The sequence below is a fragment of the Artemia franciscana genome, chromosome 18 (genome assembly GCF_032884065.1).
Source record: "Artemia franciscana chromosome 18, ASM3288406v1, whole genome shotgun sequence".
In the NCBI taxonomy this organism is placed as follows: Eukaryota; Metazoa; Arthropoda; class Branchiopoda; order Anostraca; family Artemiidae; genus Artemia; species Artemia franciscana.
The window spans coordinates 3,218,906-3,240,759 of record NC_088880.1 but is presented as its reverse complement, the minus strand read 5'-3'; the positions used below and the strand labels follow the sequence as shown (position 1 = coordinate 3,240,759).

General features: G+C 36.8%; 1 protein-coding gene across 1 annotated transcript in view; it reads left to right on the top strand.

Annotated features, from left to right (window-relative positions):
• Nucleotides 1–21,854, top strand: part of LOC136038982 (uncharacterized) — a 50,929-nt gene that overhangs the window by 14,823 nt on the left and 14,252 nt on the right. The window contains exon 2 of the mRNA XM_065722501.1: nucleotides 2,663–2,806. Coding sequence (XP_065578573.1) covers nucleotides 2,663–2,806 — 144 coding nt within the window. The remainder of the gene's footprint in view (nucleotides 1–2,662; nucleotides 2,807–21,854) is intronic.

The following is a 21,854-nucleotide window of genomic DNA, read 5'->3' as shown; positions in this document are numbered from 1 at the left end:
AAACTAAAAGCCGGGACACAGGGAATATAAATGACGACCGGGAAACTCATAGAGAAATTACAGACTGGGGCACTGGGACACAAATAACGACCGGGAGATATAAATGACGACCGGGACACTCAAAGATAAATTACAGACCGGGACACCGGGACACAAATGACGACCGGGACACAAGGAATATAAATTACGAATGGGACACTCAAAGAGAAATTAGAGACTGGGACACTGGGACACAAACAGGTTCTAGGTCCGAGAAGCTCCAGGGTTGAACCTTGGCTTAAGCATTAATACAAAAGAAGAAAAAAAAACTAAAAAAGGTAAAAACTACAAAAAACTAAAAAGATAATACTAAGAAAACTAAAAAGCTAAAAAACTAAAAAACAAAAAAAAAAAAAAAGGTAAAAAACTACTCAAAGAGGCACAGGGAATACAAATGACGAACGGGACGCTCAAAGAGACATTACAGACTGGGACACAAATGACGACCGGGATACTGGGAATATAAATGACGACCGAGACACAGGGAATGTTCGATTAGCAATCACCATCAACAAAGCTCAAGGGCAATCATTAGAATAATGAGGTATAGATCTGAATACAGATTGTTTTTCCCATGGACAATTTTATGTTGCAAGTTCAAGAGTTGGTAAACCTGACAATCTATTTATATGCACAGACATTGGGACATCGAAGAATCGTTGGACATTGGGACATCATCGAAGAAATGTTGTATATTTGCAAGTTTTACGTAGGTAAAAACATATATATCTATAATGAAAAGAGAAATCTTTTCTCTTTTATCTATATTCACATGTGGGACACAGGGACACAACTACAATGGTGCGTAACTAATTTGGCGTGTTACGACTTACGCGCGCAGGGGGGCTTGGGGGGGCACGAAGCGCCCCCACCAGCTAGGTGTTGGGGTGGCGCGAAGCGCCATCCCAACAGCTAGTAATCTATATATATAAAAATAAGTTGTCTGTGTGTCTGTCGAGTGACGTCATGTTTGTGTGTCGACTGACGAAATTACAGACCGGGACATCGGGACACAAATGACGACCGGGACAGGGGGACATAGGGAATATAAATGACGACATATACGAAGTAAATTTTTGTTCGTTTTAACTTTTAATGCCGCTCCTTGCTTTCCGTTAAAACAAAACTTGTTTTTTTTATTTAATTTCTGAAGGTTTTGAATCAATGCATGTTTTGATTTTGGCTCTCCGCAGATGAGTAATTAGAACGAAATTTGCAAATTTATTTTTTTGGCTAAATGGCTTTCTCATAGTTTTTATCGAATGATTTTAAGAAAAAAAGGAGCGGGGGAGGAGACCTATTTGCCATCCGGTTTTTGGTTACTTAAAAAGGTAACTAGAACTTTTAATTTTTTACGAATGTTTTTATTAGTAAAAGATATACGTTACTTACAAATTAGCTTACGTAACGAGCTTCATAAATCTCATGTTTGTATTACGTATATAAGGGAGTTCAACCCCTCGTCTGTACCTCGCTCTTTAGACTAAAATTTAAATTTTGTCCCAGTTTCTTCAGAATGACCCCTGAATCACAAAAGCTTTAGAATAAATATTTGAAATTACTAAAAATAATTTAGCGTGAAGAGCGGGGTATTAGGAGGAGGTAAGCTCATCTTAATTGTAATGATTTCTGTTCGTTTTAAGTTTAAATGCTTCTCCCTACTCTCAGTTGAAAAAACTTTTTCATATTTATTTTTTCATTTTTTTTTAACTAATACTGGAAATTCCTGCGCTCCCTTCATGAAAATTTTCTTCCCCCATGAAAAATTCCTTCAAGGAAAGTTCACCCAAAATAACCCTCTCTTCTCAACCCCCCCACCCCCAACCTAAAAATTCCCCTGAAAATGTCTGTGCACTTCCAAATAACCGTTACTATATGTAAGCACTGGTCAAAGTTTGTAACTTTTAGCCCCTCCCAAGGGGATTGTGGGGGAGTAAGTCGTACCCAAAGACATAGTTATAAGGTTTTCCGACAACGCTGAATAAAATTTCTATGTTAGAATTTGGATCTGGTGACTTTGGAAAAATAATTAGCGTGGGAGGGGGCCTAGGTGGCCTACAACTTCATTGGTCACTTAAAAAGGGTTCTGGCAAAAGATACAAAATTCCACATGTTTGTAGATAGGAGCTTCAAAGTTTTAAAATAGGATTCTCTAATACACTGAATCTTATGGTGTGATTTTCGTTAAGATTCTATAACTTCTAGGGGTTGTTTCCCCCTATTTTCTAAAATAAGGTAAAGTTTCTCCTAACTTTTTATGGGTGAGGCTAAACTTGATGAAACTTACATATTTAAAATAAGCATTAAAATGCGATTCTTTTGATGCAGCTATTAGTATAAAAATTTCATTTTTAGGAGTTTTGGTTACTATTGAGCCGGGTCGCTCTTTAGTTTGGTCGTTACTTTCATATTTTCTCGTTACTAGATGTCTTAATTAATTCAATGCTTGTTAGTGATATTTGTGATAATTTTTTCGTTATTTTCTGATCAAGAAGGCTGATAAGGATTTAACTGTGGTTTTAATTTACCCTTCCCCTAGAAGAACTATTCCCGTTTTTATGAAAATTGTGGAAGAAGGTTTTGGACTTAGTGCAAAACCATTCCTGTGAACTAATCACTATAGGGATTTTAACCTTAACCTGCTGGATCCCTTTGGGCTCTCTTCGGAGCTGGCTCTCCAGGCTTTCTTAGGGAACTCTGGTTCATGGCTTTGGCTCTCTTCGGGAACTCCACCTTTAATTTGCGTACCAGACCAAGTTACTGAGACGTATGTGTCTCTTATTAATAATACTTTTCCGTCACTAGATGTTTTAGATAATTCGGTTCTGGTTAGTGATATTGCTGATAATTTTTCTGTTTTTTTTTTCTGATATTAAACGCTGATCAAGTGCAGCGTATAGCATCGCCATCTAATCTTCCCTTTTTCGCTTTGTTGATACTGAGCTGGGTCTACTAACTTATTGTCTGACTGATCAGCCGTGGGATAATTTGGTTTATTATAACTGCTCTTTTGATTTTTTTTGCAAAATTTGCATATTAATTTGCATATTAATTTTCCATTTTTTCCATCGGCTTTCTTCCGATCCCTCCACTCTAAGTGTTTTCCAAGATTATGGGTTTCCCCCTCCCAACTCCCCCCATTGTCACCAGATCCGGTCGGGATTTAAAATAACATTACTGAGTCACGATATCCTTCCAAAGATCAAATTTCATTGAGATCTTATCAACCGTTCGTAAGTTAAAAATACTTCAATTTTTCTATTATTTCAGAATTAACGGGCCCCCACTCCCCCCCCAGATGGTCAAACAGGAAAATGACTATATCTAATTTAATCTGGTTCGGTTCCTGATACGCCTACCAAATTTAATCGTCCTAGCTTACCTGAAAGTGCCTAAAGTAGCAAAACCGGGACCGACAGAATTTGCGATTGCTATATGTCACTTGGTAAGTAGTTCCCAAAGACATAGTTACAAGGTTTTTCGACTAAGCTGAATAAAATGGCTATCTCAGATTTTTGATCCGTTGACTATGGGAAAATAATTAGCGTGCAAGGGGGCCTAGGTGCCCTCTAATTTTTTTTTGGTCACTTAAAAAGGGCACTAGAACTTTTCATTTCCGTTAGAATGAGCCCTCTCGCAACATTCTTGGACAAATGGGTCGAAACGATCACCCCTAGAAAAAAAAAATAAACACCCTGATCTGCCTTCTGGCAAAAAATATAAAATTCTACATTTTTGTAGATAGGAGCTTGAAATTTCTACAGTAAGGTTCTCTAATACTCTGAATCTGATGGTGTGATTTTCGTTAAGATTCTATGACTTTTAGGGGGTGTTTCCCCCTATTTTCTAAAATAACGCAAATTTTCTCAGGCTCGTAACTTTTGATGGGTAAGACTAAACTTGATGAAACTTATATATTTAAAATCAGCATTAAAATGCGATTCTTTTGATGTAGCTATTGGTATCAAATTCTATTTTTTAGACTTTTGGTTACTATTGAGCCGGGTCGCTCCTTACTACAGTTCGTTACCACGAACTGTTTGATAGCACCACCACCACCAGTTTGGGCTGAAGGGTCTAGTACAGGATCGTCTACCCTCTACAATTACTAATAATTGCAGTAACAGTAAGTTGTAGAAGCAGCATTAGTGTTCGTGGTAGTTTTAGTAGTAGGATTAGTAGTAGTAATAGTAGCTCTGGAAGTTCAAACTTGATACCTTCGGCCGCTCCTGAGATATTGCTGACACGCCCTATCGACAGCCTGCATGTACTTGCTTTGGGTTTAATAATATAAGCATTCCCTAAAAGTTTTACCCTAATCCAATTAGGCTATCAGAAAACCAGGATCAAAATAATACCCCCCCCCCACTCTCAATTACAAATACCCTGGTAGAATACCAAAAGTAAAAAGAGATAAACTAGTAATAATGCCTAGGTTATTATCTGGACCTTCTCTTATCCATAGCATATATTTTCTGAATTTCTTAAATTAGAACCTTGTGACAGTGTAGTGGATAAAGCCACGGTTGCAAATAACAAGGACCGAGGTTCAATCCCGCGCGTCGCAAGGATCCAATTCCATATGCATAGCTTTCTCCGTCTGAAGTACAAATTTTGTTTTTGCGTATTTGTTTATACGCTGAAGCAGTTAAAGCTTCGGAAAAATTCTGGTACTACTGACTAGCTAGTTTGGAATAAGGGTAAGTGGCATGACTCAGAAAGCTCCAATAGAATCGACCCAGGTTCACATGGAAACCTAGATCTAGGGAAGGTAAACAGGAAGGGTTTGCGAAAGCACAGGAGCTAGCTTCATCTTGCTGGCTGAAGGGAAATGAATTGGAGACACGCACCACCGGTATGGGCTGAAGAGTCTAGTACAGAATTCTCTACCCTCGAAAATTACTAATAATTGCTGTAGCAGTAAGTCGTAGAAGTAGCATTAGTGTTAGTGGTAGTTTTAGCCTACCTGACAGGTAAACCTGTCAGGTTTACCTACTGTCGAACATGCAAAATACAATTGTCCACGGGAAAAACAATCTGTATTAAGATCTATACCGCATTTTTCTAATGATTGCCCTTGAGCTTTATTGATGGTGATTGCAAATGCTGTCAAATTGAGAATTGCAATCTTTTAAATTTAAAAGGCCAATAGCTACATCAAAATGATACCAATAGCTACATCAAAAGAATTACATTTTAATGCTGATTTTAAATATATAAGTTCCCATCAAAAGTTACGAGCCTGAAAAAATTTGCGTTATTTTGGAAAATAGGGGGAAACACCCCTTAAAAGTCTTACAATCTTAACGAAAATCACACCATCAGATTCAGCGTATCGGAGAACCCTACTGAGGAAGCTTCCAGCTCCTATCTACAAAAATCTGGAATTTTATATTTTTTGCCATAAGGCAGATCACGGATGCGTGTTTATTTGTTTGTTTGTTTTTTTTTTTTTCCAGGGGTGATCGTATAGACCCAGTTGTCCTAGAATGTTGCGAGAGGGCTCATTCTAACGGAAATGAAAAGTTACAGGGCCCTTTTTAAGTGACCAAAAAAATTAGATGGCACCTAGACCCCTCCCGCGCTAATTATTTTCCCATAGTCAACGGATCAAAATTCTTAGATAGCCATTTTATTCAGCGTAGTCGAAAAACCTTATAAGTATGGCAAATTTATCATAGAGCAGTGTCCCTTCTACCATTCTCAGGCAAGAATCATAAATTTTTACATTTGTATTTCATCAGTGATAGAAATTCTGAATTGAATATACGTTGCAAAATTTCTCCCAACGTTGAAAGGACAATCGTTTCGCAATTGCAACATCTTTTCCACGAAAATAATAATTTAGTGCGTCTGTTCAAAACAGCCATCGATTTGATGCTTACTGATACGCATAAAATTGTTATTTCCGCTGACAAAACGCCTCCGGTCCAACATTTGCGTAGATACAATGCTCCAACTATCGACGAAGTATTAATCGTTATGGTCGGTGATCAGTTTTTACCTCGAGATATTATTATTCATAAGCGATACGCTCAGTTGGTAAGAATTGCTGAAACTCATCGATGCTACGATGCCCTACAATATCCTATCATTTTTTGGGATGGAGCTGACGGCTATCACTTTAATATTAAATTGATGAATCCAACAACTAACAAAGAAATGAATAAGAAATGCAGTGCAATGCATTATTATTCCTATAGACTAATGATTTGGCAGGATGAAGACAATTATATTTTAAAATGCCGTCAATTGTTTCACCAATACACCGTTGATGTGTATGCAAAAATTGAATCAGAACGTTTGCTATATATCCGTCTGAGTCAGACCAAGCTCCGCTCTGAACAATACATTTATTTGCGAGATGCAGTTGTAAATGACGGTAATACCACAAACGTTGGAAGATTAATGATTTTACCTTCGTCATATGCTGGCAGTCCCCGCCAAATGCATGAATATGCTCAAGATACTATTGCGTATGTTCGTCTCTATGGTCGTCCAGATTTATTTATTACATTTACATGTAATCAATCTTGGGACGAGATACAGCAGCTTTTACTTCAAGGACAATCGGTGGTTCACAAACATGACATTACGGCCCGTGTCTTCCGGCAAAAGTTGAAATCACTGATAAACTACATAGTAAAACTTAAAGTGTTTGGGTCAGTGCGATGCTGGATGTACTCAGTGGAATGGCAAAAACGAGGTTTGCCACACGCACATATACTAATCTGGCTACATAATAAAATTACTTCTAACGAAATCGATGATGTGATTTCAGCTGAAATACCTGATGAAAATGTCGATAAGGGGTTATATGATATTGTTGTAAGAAATATGATACATGGACCTTGCGGTGCACTGAACGAAAATTCACCATGCATGGCCAAAAGAAGGTGCACGAAGCAATATCCCCGACTTTTAGTATCCAACACAATTACTGGCAATGATGGTTACCCACAAAATAGAAGAAGATCTACTAAAGATGGCGGTAAAACAGCAATAATAAAGAAGCGTAACAGTACCACCATCGAACTAGATAACCAGTGGGTGTTCCATATTCCCCGTTATTATCAAAAACATTTAATGCACATATAAACGTTGAATACTGTAACTCCGTAAAGGCAATGAAATACATATGTAAATACGTCAACAAAGGCAGTGATATGGCAGTTTTTGGCCTGCAGTCCGAAATCAAAGATATCGACGAAATCGTATTTACCATTTACAGAATGGTCAACGTGTTTATTTTTCGGAATCCAACGTGCAACAAAGAGCTCTGAATCCACCGGATACAAAGTTAACTGCTTTCTTTTCGCTATGCAAAAATGATTCTTTTGCAAAAAAACTGCTGTATACTGAAGTGCCTTCGTATTACACGTGGAATACTAAAAATAAAGTATTTGAACGTCGAAAACAGGGTAAGTCAGTCGACGGCCAACCTACCATCTTCAAAGATACCACGATAGGAAGACTCTACACCGTTCACCCCAATCAACATGAATGCTTCAATTGCTGGCAATTGGAAACGGAAAGCTCCCAGTAGACTCAATTTCAGGACGTATACAACAAACTGCTGAATTCTGTAATTTAGTGACGTCCAAAAATGAATTGATTGAAAAAGTTTTTCCGAATATTCTAAACAATTATAAAAATAATAAATGGCTAAGTGAAAGAGCGATTCTTGCACCCAAAAATATAGACGTCCACGAATTCAACAACATTGTTTTGACCAAGATTCAAGACCAGGCAGTCCTTTACAAGTCAGTCGACACAGTTTTGGAACCAAATGAGGTGGTTAATCATCCATCTGAATTTTTAAATTCCATGAATCTTTCAGGGTTTTCACCACACGTGCTACAACTAAGAATAGGCGTACTAATAATACTGTTAAGAAATATCAACCCACCAAAGCTTTCCAATGGCACGCGACTTGCTGTAAAAAAAACAATGGAAAACGTAATAGAGGCCACGATCTTGACAGGGCCTTTTGAGGTTTAGGCTGTTCTTCGGCTGTTGCCATTGTAGGTTCTTCAGTCATCGGCTGTTGCCGATGACTGAGGCAACAGCCTCACTTACCCCCCGCGCGCGTAAGTCATTACGCGCCATTGTAGTTGTGTCCCTGTGTACCACCTATGAACAATAGATTTATATATGTCTTTTGAACTACGTAAAACTTGCGAATATACACCATTCTTCGCTTTCCCATGGTCTGTGCATATACAAAGCCTTATGTACTAATAATGACGTCATATGCAAACGCTCTTTTTACAAACAAACAAACATGCATACACAAAACTCGTTTTTATATAGATAGATAGATAGATAGATACAATACAAATTAACTGCGTAAAACTTGCGAATATACAACATTCTTCGCTGTCCAATTGTCGCTGCATATAAATACATTGTCAGGTTTACCGACCTTCGAACATGCAACGCACAATTGTCCATGGGAAAAACAATCAGTATTAAGATCTATACCACATTTTTCTAATGATTGACCTTGAGCTTTGTTGATGGTGATTGCAAATGCTAATCGAATTGGGAATTGCAATCTTTTAAATTGAAAAGGCAGATCCGTTGGAATCATGGGAATGCGAGGAATAAGAACAGCCTCACCCTCAAAAGGCCCTGTCAAGATTGTGGCCTCTATTACGTTTCCCATTGTTTTTTTACGGCAAGTCGCGTGCCATTGCAAAGCTTTGGTGGGTTGATATTTCTTAACAGTATTATTGGTACGCCTATTTTTAGTTGTAGCACGTGTGGTGGAAACCCTGAAAGATCCATGGAATTTAAAAATTCAGATGGATAATTAACCGCCTCATTTGGTTCCAAAACTGTGTCGACTGACTTGTAAAGGACTGCCTGGTCTCGAATCTTGGTCAAAACCATATTGTTGATTTCGTGGACGTCTATATTTTTGGGTGCAGGAATCGCTCTTTCACTTAGCCATTTGTTATTTCTATAATTTGTTTAGAATATTCGGAAATACTTTTTCAATCAATTCATTTTTGGACGTCAGTAAACTACAGAATTCAGCAGGTAGTTGTATACGTCCTGAAATTGAGTCTACTGGGAGCTTTCCGTTTCCAATTGCCAGCAATTGATCTGAAAAGTTTTGACCAGAGTCATCGTTTTGCAATCGGACACGCATATTTGTAGTTAATTTTAAGGTTTTTACGTGTGCCCATAAATTAGACTTTTTCAGGCAAGCATTCATTTTGTCTGCAGGGATTGATCTAGGTATTATAGGTAATGTTTGCCTAAAATCTCTCGCAAGCAATATTAATGTGCTGCCAAAGGGTTTCGAATTCCCTCGCAAATGTTTCAAACATTGATCCAGAGCCTCGAGCGATTTTTTGTGTGCCATTGTGCACTCGTCCCAAATAATAAGTTGGCATTGCTGCAATACTTTACCCATCCCAGATGATTTGGAAATATTGCACGTGGGAGTTTCTGTAGAATGCAAAATTCAGACGCAATTTCAAAGCGGAATGAGCAGTTCTTCCACCAGGCAGAAAAGTTGCGGCTATTCCGGACGACAAGTTGACTTTTCGCACGCGTCATTGATGCAGTTATCCCAGTGTTGGTCATTCTCCAATAAATTCAGAGCTTGGCATGCACTACGGTAAGTGTCATGTATAGTACCGTTTACAGTTCTCAAATACTCAAAGGACGTCGGACCGGGTACATTCACCAAAAGCAGACGTAGAAAGAAGCATTCATGTTGATTGGGGTGAACGATGTAGAATCTTCCTATCGTGGTATCTTTGAAGATGGAGCTTGGTCTGATTCAGACGGATATATAGCAAACGTTCTGATTCAATTTTCGCATACACATCAACGGTGTATTGGGGAAACAATTGACGGCATTTAAAAATATAATTGTCTTCATCCTGCCAAATCATTAGTCTATAGGAATAATTCTTATTCATTTCTTTGTTAGTTGCTGGATTCATCAATTTAATATTAAAGTGATAGCCGTCGGCTCCATCCCAAAAAATGATAGGATATTGTAGGGCATCGTAGCATCGATGAGTTTCAGCAATTCTTACCAACTGAGCGTTTCGTTTATGAAGAATAATATCTCGAGGTAAAAACTGATCACCGACCATGACGATTAACACTTCGTCGATACTTGGAGCATTGTATCTACGCACATATTGGCCAGGAGGCGTTTTGTCAGCAGAAATAACAAATTTATGCGTATCAGTAGGCATCAAATCGATGGCTGTTTTGAACAGACGCACTACATTATTATTTTCGTGGATAAAGATGTTGCAATTGGGAAACGATTGTCCTTTCAACGTTGGGAGAAATTTCGCAATGTGTATTCAATTCAGAATTTCTATCACTGATGAAGTACAATTGTAAAAATTTATGATTCTCGCCTGAGAATGGTAGAAGGGACCCTGCTCTATGATAAATTTACCCTTTTACTTCGAAAGTAGGCATAAATTGATCTTGATTTTCGATTTGGGCACCAAACGACGTCATTTGGAAACATGAGTTATATTTTCTGATGTTTGATAAAAAACGCTTAGATTCTGACGTAGTTCCAGTAAGCAAAGTCTTCAATGGCTCTTGGGGTGCAGCCAGTAGAGGAAGTTTAACATTCCCTGAGGCGCAACACATTCCCATTGTTTCACCATTAAATTTCAAAGCCTTGCAGTAGGGACAAATTTTAGACATAGTCCCGATTTGAACACATCTACTATAATCATCGACCGGGCTGTACCTGAATGCCATGCGATAATTTTCACGTTGCTCTTGTGATTCCTCGGCACGCTTTCTTTTGGCATTATCTCTTGAAGCCGCAAGCCTGTTTTCACGTTGCTCTTGTAATTCCTCGACACACCTTCTTTTTTCACTTTCTCTTTCAGCAGCAAGTCTGGTTTCGCGTTGCTCTGGTAGTTCCTCGACACGCCTTCGTTGACGTAAATTGCACATTCCTAATCTAGCATTATCTCTTGAAGCCGCAAGCCTGTTTTCACGTTGCTCTTGTGATTCCTCGACACGCCTTCTTTTTTACTTTCTCTTTCAGCAGCAAGTCTGGTTTCGCGTTGCTCTGGTAGTTCCTCGACACGCCTTTGTTGACGTAAATTGCACATTCCTAATCTGGCCCTTTCTCTTTAAACCACAAGCCTGGTTTCGCTTTTTGGTAACATTCTATAACATTGACAGTTGGAGAAATCTCCACGTGCCAAGCTTGCTAAAGCGCAACAATTTATAATAAACCTCAAATTTAAAGTATCTTTTTTAGAGTTTTCATATTACATTAATCTATTGTCAAAGTATTTCGAAATATTTATGCAATTCCCATTTTTTACATTTAAACCCTCAACACAAAAATACACACAACTTATTTTTATATATATAGAAGATTTAATCTGGCATAACAGACAAAGTGTAACAGACATAACACACAAACGAACTTATTTTTATACTAGCTGTTGGGGTGGCGCTTCGTGCCACCCCAACACCTAGTTTGTGGGGGCGCTTCTCACCCCCTCCAAGCCCGCCCGCGCGCGTAAGTCCTTACGCACCATTGTAGTTGTGTCCCTGTGTCCCACCTGTGAATATATATATATATATATATATATATATATATATATATATATATATATATATATATATATATATATATATATATACATATATATATATATATATATATATATATATATATATATATATATATATATATATATATATATATATATATATATATATATACTAGCTGTTGTTTTTAATATATATATATAACAATACTAGCTGTTGGGGTGGCGCTTCGCGCCACCCCAACACCTAGTTGGTGGGGGCGCTTCGCGCCCCCCCCAAGCCCCCCCGCGCGCGTAAGTCGTTACGCGCCATAATAGTTACGCGCCATTGTAGTTGTGTCCCTATGTCCCACCTGTGAATATAGATAGATATATATATATGGTTTTAACTACGTAAAACTTGCGAATATACAACATTCTTTGCTGTCCCATTGTCTTTGCATATAAATAGATTGTCAGGTTTACCGACTCTTGAACATGCAACATATAATGGTCCATGGGAAAACAATCTGTATTCAGATCTATACCTCATGATTCTAATGATTGCCCTTGAGCTTTGTTGATGGTGATTGCTAATCGACCATTCCCTGTCCCGGTGTCCCGGTCGTCATTTACATCCCCCTGTTTCCCCCGGTGTCCCCGTTGTAGTTGTGTCCCTGTGTCCCGGTCGTCATTTATATTCCCTGTGTCCCGGGTCCCGGTCATCATTTGTATCCCGGTGTCCCGGTCTGTATATACATTTATATCCCCCTGTTTCCCCCGGTGTCCCCGTTGTAGTTGTGTCCCTGTGTCCCGGTCGTTATTTATATTCCCTGTGTCCCGGTCGTCATTTGTATCCCGGTGTACCGGTCTGTATATACATTCGTTTTTTAGTTTTGTTTTTCTCCTTTATTTTTTTCCTTTTTTTTTCTTTTTTAGTTTATTTAGATTTTTAGATTTTTTAGTTTTTTTATTAGTTTTTAGTTTTTTTTTCTTTTTAGTTTTTTTGTAGTTTTTACCTTCTTTTTAGTTTTGTTAATTTTTTTTTTTACTTGTGTCCTGGTCGTCATTTATACTCCCTGTGTCCCGGTGCTTTGTTGATTGCTAATCAAACATTCCTTTTGTCCTGGTCGCTTTCTCTTTGAGTGTCGTCATTTATTTTTTTCTTTTTTAGTTCTTTTAGTTTTTACCTTTTTTAGTTTTTTTTTAGTTTTTAGTTTTTTTAGTTTTTTACCTTTTTTTAGTTTTTTTAGTTTTTTTAGTTTTTTAGCTTTTTTATTTTTTTTATTAGTTTTTAGTTTTTTTGTAGTTTTTGTCTTTTTTTTTGCTCTGGTAGTTCCTCGGCACGCTTTCTTTTCTGACTTTCTCTATCACCAGCAAGTTTTCTGGCATAGACTCTTTGAGCATCTTCATCAGTCATTATAAACTTAAGCATTAATAGAATTCTACACGAACATCCGTCTTATATAACTTGAATGACGTCACGCCTTCAAAGCAAAAATGATGCCTTCAAAGCAAAAATGATGGCAGCTAATTTCATGACGTCAGCCGAAACATGACGGCGAACATATGTCTTATATAACTTGAATGACGTCACCTTCAAAGCAAAAATGACGGCAACTAATTTCATGACGTCAGCCGAAACATGACGTCACCTGACACATCCATCCACACATCCATCCACACATCCACAGACAGACAACTTATTTTTATATATATAGATATCTATATATATATATATATATATATATATATATATATATATATATATATATATATATATATATATATATATATATATATATATATATATATATATATATATATACTAGCTGTTGGGGTGGCGCTTCGCGCCACCCCAACACCTAGTTGGTGGGGGCGCTTCGCGCCCCCCCCAAGCCCCCCCGCGCGCGTAAGTCGTTACGCGCCATATTAGTTACGCGCCATATTAGTTACGCGCCATTGTAGTTGTGTCCCTGTGTCCCACCTGTGAATATAGATAGATTTATATATGTGTTTCAAACTACGTAAAAATTGCGAATATACAACATTCTTGGCTTTCCCATTGTCTGTCCATATACAAAGCCGTATGTACTAATAATGACGTCATATGCAAACGTTCTTTTTACAAACAAACAAACATGCATACACACAACTCGTTTTTATATAGATAGATAGATAGATAGATACAATACAAATTAACTACGTAAAACTTGTGAATATACAACAGTCTGTTCCGAAATACAACTAACTTCGTAAAACTTGAGAATATACAACATTCTTCGCTGTCCAATTCTCGCTGCATATAAATAGATTGTCAGGTTTACCGACCCTCGAACATGCAACGTACAATTGTCCATGGGAAAAACAATCAGTATTAAGATCAATACCACATTTTTCTAATGATTGACCTTGAGCTTTGTTAATGGTGATTGCAAATGCTAATCGAATTGGGAATTGCAATCTTTTAAATTGAAAAGGCAGATCTGTTGGAATCATGGGAATGCGAGGAATAAGAACAGCCTCACCCTCAAAAGGCCCTGTCAGGATTGTGGCCTCTATTAGGTTTTCCATTGTTTTTTTTACGGCAAGTCGAGTGCCATTGCAAAGCTTTGGTGGGTTTATGTTACGTAACAATATTATTGGTACGCCTATTTTTAGTTGTAGCACGTGTGGTGGAAACCCTGAAAGATCTATGGAATTTAAAAATTCAGATGGATAATTAACCGCTTCATTTGGTTCCAAAACTGTGTCGACTGACTTGTAAAGGACTGCCTGGTCTTGAATCTTGGTCAAAACAATATTGTTGATTTCGTGGACGTCTATATTCTTGGGTGCGAGAATCGCTCTTTCACTTAGCCATTTATTATTTTTATAATTTTTTAGAATATTCGGAAATATATTTTCAATCAATTCATTTTTGGACGTCACTAAATTACAGAAATCAGCAGGTAGTTGTATACGTCCTGAAATTGAGTCTACTGGGAGCTTTCCGTTTCCCATTGCTAGCAATTGATCTGAAAATGTTTGACCAGAGTCATCGTTTTGCAATCGGACACGCATATTTGTAGTTAATTTTAATGTTTTTACGTGTGCCCATAAATTAGAATTTTTCAGGCAAGCATTCATTTCGTCTGCAGGAGTTGATCTAGGTATTATAGGTAATGTTTGCCTGAAATCTCCTGCAAGCAATATTAATGTGCTGCCAAAGGGTTTCGAATTCCCTCTTAAATCTTTCAAGCATTGATCCAGAGCCTCGAGCGATTTTTTGTGTGCCATTGTGCACTCATCCCAAATAATAAGTTTGCATTGCTGCAATACTTTACCCATCCCAGATGATTTGGAAATATTGCACGTGGGAGTTTCTGTAGAATGCAAGTTCAGAGGCAATTTCAAAGCGGAATGAGCAGTTCTTCCACCAGGCAGCAATGTTGCGGCTATTCCGGACGACGCAATTGCCAACGCTATATCATTTTTAGATCGAATTGATGCCAGAATCAGTTTTATCACAAACGTTTTACCAGTACCTCCTGGCGCATCCAAAAAGAAAATTTCTCCAACGTTGTTATCGACACAATGCATTATCGTATCATAAATGTCTTTTTGTTCCGACGTTAACTTGGAAATGTTATTTTGTACATACGACAATAGATCACTCGTACTGTAACTTTGTTCACGATCCAATTCTACACATGTCGAAACAGCAGCGATACGGTTAGGTGAAGGCATTCCCAAACCCTGAAGAGGTTTGTTTGCCATACTTATGCAAATATCTTCTATAACAACTAAAGTGTAGTTATAAATTTCTGGTGTAAAATCAAAAGTCATGTCTGACGTCTCTAACTGTTTTCGATGAAGTATATCTTCGGACATTTTTGACTTATATTTTTCCCATAACTCTGTAGGAGCTGATGGAGAGCAAGTTGTTAAAATGATGCCAAACAATGCACGAATTTGACTTGGGGTTGACGTTTCGCACGCGTCATTGATGCAGTTATCCCAGTGTTGGTCATTCTCCAATAAATTCAGAGCTTGGCATGCACTACGGTAAGTGTCATGTATAGTACCATTTACAGTCCTCAAATACTCAAAGGATGTCGGACCAGGTACATTCACCAAAAGCAGGCGTAGAAAGAAGCATTCATGTTGATTGGGGTGAACGGTGTAGAGTCTTCCTATCGTGGTATCTTTGAAGATGGTAGGTTGGCCGTCGACTGACTTACCCTGTTTTCGACGTTCAAATACTTTATTTTTAGTATTCCACGTGTAATACGAAGGCACTTCAGTATACAGCAGTTTTTTCGCAAAAGAATCATTTTTGCAAAGCGAAAAAAAAGCTGTTAATGTTGTATCCGGTGGATTCAGGACTCTTTGTTGCACGTTGGTTTCCGTGAAATAAACACGTTGACCATTCTGTAAATGTACCGCTAAGTGAACAACAGCTGGACTACGTTCATGTATCGGAAATGAAAGAATTCGCCAAACAGCTTCATTACTGCTTATGTATCTTCCAGCCTGATATTCTACGATTTCATCGAAATCTTTGATTTCGGACTGCAAGCCAAAAACTGCCATGTCACTGCCTTTGTTGACGTATTTACATATATATTTTATTGCCTTTACGGAGTTACAGTATTCAACGTTTATATGTGCATTAAATGTTTTGGATAATAAAGGGGAATATGGAACAACCCACTGGTTATCTACTTCGATGGTGGTACCGTTACGCTTCTTTATTATTGCTGTTTTACCGCCATCTTCAGTAGATCTTCTTCTATATTGTGGGTAACCATCATTGCCAGTAATTGTTGTGGGTACCAAAAGTCGAGGATATTGCTTTGTGCACCTTCCTTTGGCCATGCATGGTGAATTTTCGTTCAGTGCACCGCAAGGTCCATGTATCATATTTTTTACAATAATATCATGTAACCCCTTATCGACATTTTTATCAGGTATTTCAGCGGAAATCACATCATCAATTTCGTTTGAAGTAATTTTTTTATGTAGCCAGATTAGTATATGTGCGTGTGGCAAACCTCGTTTTTGCCATTCCACTGAGTACATCCAGCATCGCACTGAACCAAACACTTCATGTTTTACAAGGTAGTTTATCAGTGATTTCAACTTTTGCCGGAAGACACGTGCCGTAATGTCATGCCTATGAACCGCCGATTGTCCTTGAAGTAAAAGCTGCAGTATCTCGTCCCAAGATTGATTACATGTAAATGTAATAAATAAATCTGGACGACCATAGAGACGAACATACGCAATAGCATCTTGAGCATATTCATGCATATGACGTGGACTGCCAGCATATGACGAAGGTAAAATTGTTAATCTTCCAACGTTTGTGGTATTACCGTCATTTATAACTGCATCTCGCAAATGAATGTATTGTTCAGAGCGGAGCTTGGTCTGATTCAGGCGGATATATAGCAAACGTTCTGATTCAATTTTTGCATACATATCCACGACAAATTGGTGAAACAATTCACGGCATTTTAAAATATAATTTTCTTCATCCTGCCGAATCATTAGTCTATAGGAATAATAATGCATTGCACTGCATTTCTTATTCATTTCTTTGTTAGTGGCTGGATTCATCAATTTAATATTAAAGTGATAGCCGTCGGCTCCATCCCAAAAAATGATAGGATATTGTAGGGCATCGTAGCATCGATGAGTTTCAGCAATTCTTAACAACTGGGCGTTTCGCTTATGTAGAATAATATCTCGAGGTAAAAACTGATCACCGACCATAACGATTGCCACTTCGTCGATAGTCGGAGCATTGTATCTACGCACATGTTGGCCAGGAGGCGTTTTGTCAGCGGAAATAACAATTTTATGAGTATCAGTAGGCATCAAATCGATGGCTGTTTTGAACAGACGCACTAAATTATTATTTTCGTGGAAAAGATGTTGCAATTGGGAAACGATTGTCCTTTCAACGTTGGGAGAAATTTCGCAACGTGCATTCAATTCAGAATTTCTATCACTGATGAAGTACAATTGTAAAAATTTATGATTCTCGCCTAATAATGGTAGAAGGGACCCTGCTTTATGATAAATTTGCCCTTTTACTTTGAAAGTAGACATAAATTGATCTGGATTTTCGATTTGGGCTCCAAACGACGTCATTTGGAAACATGAGTTGTATTGTCTGATTTTTGACAAAAAACGCTTAGATTCTGACGTAGTTCCAGTAAGGAAAGTCTTCAATGGCTCTGGTGGTGCAGCCAATAGAGGAAGTTTAACTTTTCCTGAGGCGCAACACATTCCCATTGTTTCACCATTGAATTTCAAGGCCTTGCAATAGGGACAAATTTTAGACATTGTCCCGATTTGAACACAGCTACTCAAGCTATAATCATCGACTGGGTTGTACCTGAATGCCAGGCGATAACTTTCAGATTGCTCTGATTCCTCGGCACGCTTTCTTTTCTTACTTTCTCTATCAGCAGCAAGCCTGATTTCTTGCTGTTCTTGTAATTCCTCGGCCCGCCTTCTTTTTTCACATTCTCTTTTAGCAGCAAGTCTGCTTCTGCGTTGCTCTGGTAGTTCCTCGGCATGCTTTCTTTTTTCACTTTCTCTTTTAGCAGCAAGTCTGCTTTCGCGTTGCTCTGGTAGTTCCTCGGCATGCTTTCTTTTTTCACTTTCTCTTTTAGCAGCAAGTCTGCTTTCGCGTTGCTCTGGTAGTTCCTCGGCATGCTTTCTTTTTTCACATTCTCTTTTAGCAGCAAGTCTGCTTCTGCGTTGCTCTGGTAGTTCCTCGGCATGCTTTCTTTTTTCACATTCTCTTTTAGCAGCAAGTCTGCTTCTGCGTTGCTCTGGTAGTTCCTCGGCATGCTTTCTTTTTTCACTTTCTCTTTTAGCAGCAAGTCTGCTTTCGCGTTGCTCTGGTAGTTCCTCGGCATGCTTTCTTTTTTCACATTCTCTTTTAGCAGCAAGTCTGCTTCTGCGTTGCTCTGGTAGTTCCTCGGCATGCTTTCTTTTTTCACATTCTCTTTTAGCAGCAAGTCTGCTTCTGCGTTGCTCTGGTAGTTCCTCGGCATGCTTTCTTTTTTCACTTTCTCTTTTAGCAGCAAGTCTGCTTTCGCGTTGCTCTGGTAGTTCCTCGGCACGCTTCCTTTTCTGACTTTCTCTATCACCAGCAAGTTTTTTGGCATAGACTCTTTGAGCATCTTCATCGGCTTTTGCCATTGTAAGTTCATCAGTCATTTTAAACTTAAACATTAATAGATTTCTATGTGTCATTCTAACATTGATGTTAGAAAAAATTTTTACGTACCAAGCATGCAAACACTCGACAATTTATAATAAAACTCAAAATTATAAATATCTGTTATAAGGTTTTCGAATTACTTTAATCTATTGTCAAAATATATAGAAATATTTATGCAATTACCAGTTTCTACATTTTTAGTTTCAGTTTGCTTTTCAGTTTAGTTTCATTTTTATATATATTTAAGATATAATCTGGCGTAACGGACAGACAACTTATTTTTATATATATAGATATATATATATATGTTTTTAACTACGTAAAACTTGCGAATATACAACATTCTTTGCTGTCCCATTGTCTGTGCATATAAATAGATTGTCAGGTTTACCGACTCTTGAACATGCAACATATAATGGTCCATGGGAAAACAATCCGTATTCAGATCTATAAGTCTGCTTTCGCGTTGCTCTGGTAGTTCCTCGGCACGCTTTCTTTTCTGACTTTCTCTATCACCAGCAAGTTTTTTGGCATAGACTCTTTGAGCATCTTCATCAGTCATTATAAACTTAACCATTAATAGAATTCTACACGAACATCCGTCTTATATAACTTGAATGACGTCACGCCTTCAAAGCAAAAATGATGCCTTCAAAGCAAAAATGATGGCAGCTAATTTCATGACGTCAGCCGAAACATGACGGCGAACATATGTCTTATATAACTTGAATGACGTCACCTTCAAAGCAAAAATGACGGCAACTAATTTCATGACGTCAGCCGAAACATGACGTCACCTGACACATCCATCCACACATCCATCCACACATCCATCCACAGACAACTTATTTTTATATATATAGATATATATATATATATATATATATATATATATATATGTTTTTAACTACGTAAAACGTGCGAACATACAACATTCTTCGCTGTCTGTTAATATATGTTTTTAATATATATATATAACAATATATATATATATATATATATATATATATATATATATATATCAAAAACTAAAAAAAAAGGAAAAAACTGAAAAATAAGCTAAAATAAAGGTAAAAACCAAGAAAAAACTAAAAAAAAAACTGAAAAAACTAAAAAAAGGCAAAAACTACAAAAAAAACTAAAAACTAATAAAAAAAGTAAAAAAGCTAAAAAACTAAAAAAAACTAAAAAAACTAAAAAAAGGTAAAAACCTAAAAAAAATAAAAAATAAAAAAAAACTAAAAAAAAGGAAAAAACTGAAAAATAAGCTAAAATAAAGGTAAAAACCAATAAAAAACTAAAAAGAAAAAAAGGAAAAAACTAAAAAAAATTTTCATCTAAAAAACTAAAAAAAAACTAAAAAAGGTAAAAACTAAAAGAACTAAAAAAGAAAAAAATAAATGACGAAACTCAAAGAGAAAGCGACCAGGACAAAAGGAATGTTCGATTAGCAATCAACAAAGCACCGGGACACAGGGAGTATAAATGACGACCAGGACATAAGTAAAAAAAAAAAACTATCTATATATATAAAAATAAGTTGTCTGTGGATCGTGGATCAGGTGACGTCACCTGAAAAAACTGGATCAGGTGACGTCAAAACTGAAAAAACTAAAAAAAGGCAAAAACTACAAAAAAACTAAAAACTAATAAAAAAAATAAAAAAGCTAAAAAACTAAAAAAACTAAAAAAAAGGCAAAAACTACAAAAAAAACTAAAAACTAATAAAAAAGCTAAAAAACTAAAAAAAACTAAAAAAAGGCAAAAACTACAAAAAAAACTAAAAACTAATAAAAAAAATAAAAAAGCTAAAAAACTAAAAAAACTAAAAAAACTAAAAAAAGGTAAAAAACTAAAAAAACTAAAACTAAAAAAAACTAAAAAAAAGGAAAAAACTGAAAAATAAGCTAAAATAAAGGTAAAAACCAATAAAAAACTAAAAAAAAAACTGAAAAAACTAAAAAAAGGCAAAAACTACAAAAAAACTAAAAACTAATAAAAAAAGTAAAAAAGCTAAAAAACTAAAAAAACTAAAAAAACTAAAAAGAAAAAAAGGAAAAAACTAAAAAAAATTTTCATCTAAAAAACTAAAAAAAACTAAAAAAGGTAAAAACTAAAAGAACTAAAAAAGAAAAAAATAAATGACGACACTCAAAGAGAAAGCGACCAGGACAAAAGGAATGTTCGATTAGCAATCAACAAAGCACCGGGACACAGGGAGTATAAATGACGACCAGGACATAAGTAAAAAAAAAAAAATTAACAAAACTAAAAAGAAGTTAAAAACTACAAAAAAACTAAAAAGAAAAAAAACTAAAAACTAATAAAAAAACTAAAAAATCTAAAAATTTAAATAAACTAAAAAAGAAAAAAAAAGGAAAAAAATAAAGGAGAAAAACAAAACTAAAAAACGAATGTATATACAGACCGGTACACCGGGATACAAATGACGACCGGGACACAGGGAATATAAATGACGACCGGGACACAGGGACACAACTACAACGGGGACACCGGGGGAAACAGGGGGATATAAATGACAACCGGGACAAAAAAACTAAAAAGAAAAAAAACTAAAAACTAATAAAAAAACTAAAAAATCTAAAAATCTAAATAAGCTAAAAAAGAAAAAAAAAGGAAAAAAATAAAGGAGAAAAACAAAACTAAAAACGAATGTATATACAGACCGGGACACCGGGATACAAATGACGACCGGGACACAGGGAATATAAATGACGACCGGGACACAGGGACACAACTACAACGGGGACACCGGGGGAAACAGGGGGATGTAAATGACGACCGGGACACCGGGACAGGGAATGGTCGATTAGCAATCACCATCAACAAAGCTCAAGGGCAATCATTAGAATCATGAGGTATAGATCTGAATACAGATTGTTTTCCCATGGACCATTATATGTTGCATGTTCAAGAGTCGGTAAACCTGACAATCTATTTATATGCAAAGACAATGGGACAGCAAAGAATGTTGTATATTCGCAAGTTTTACGTAGTTAAAACCATATATATATATATATATATAT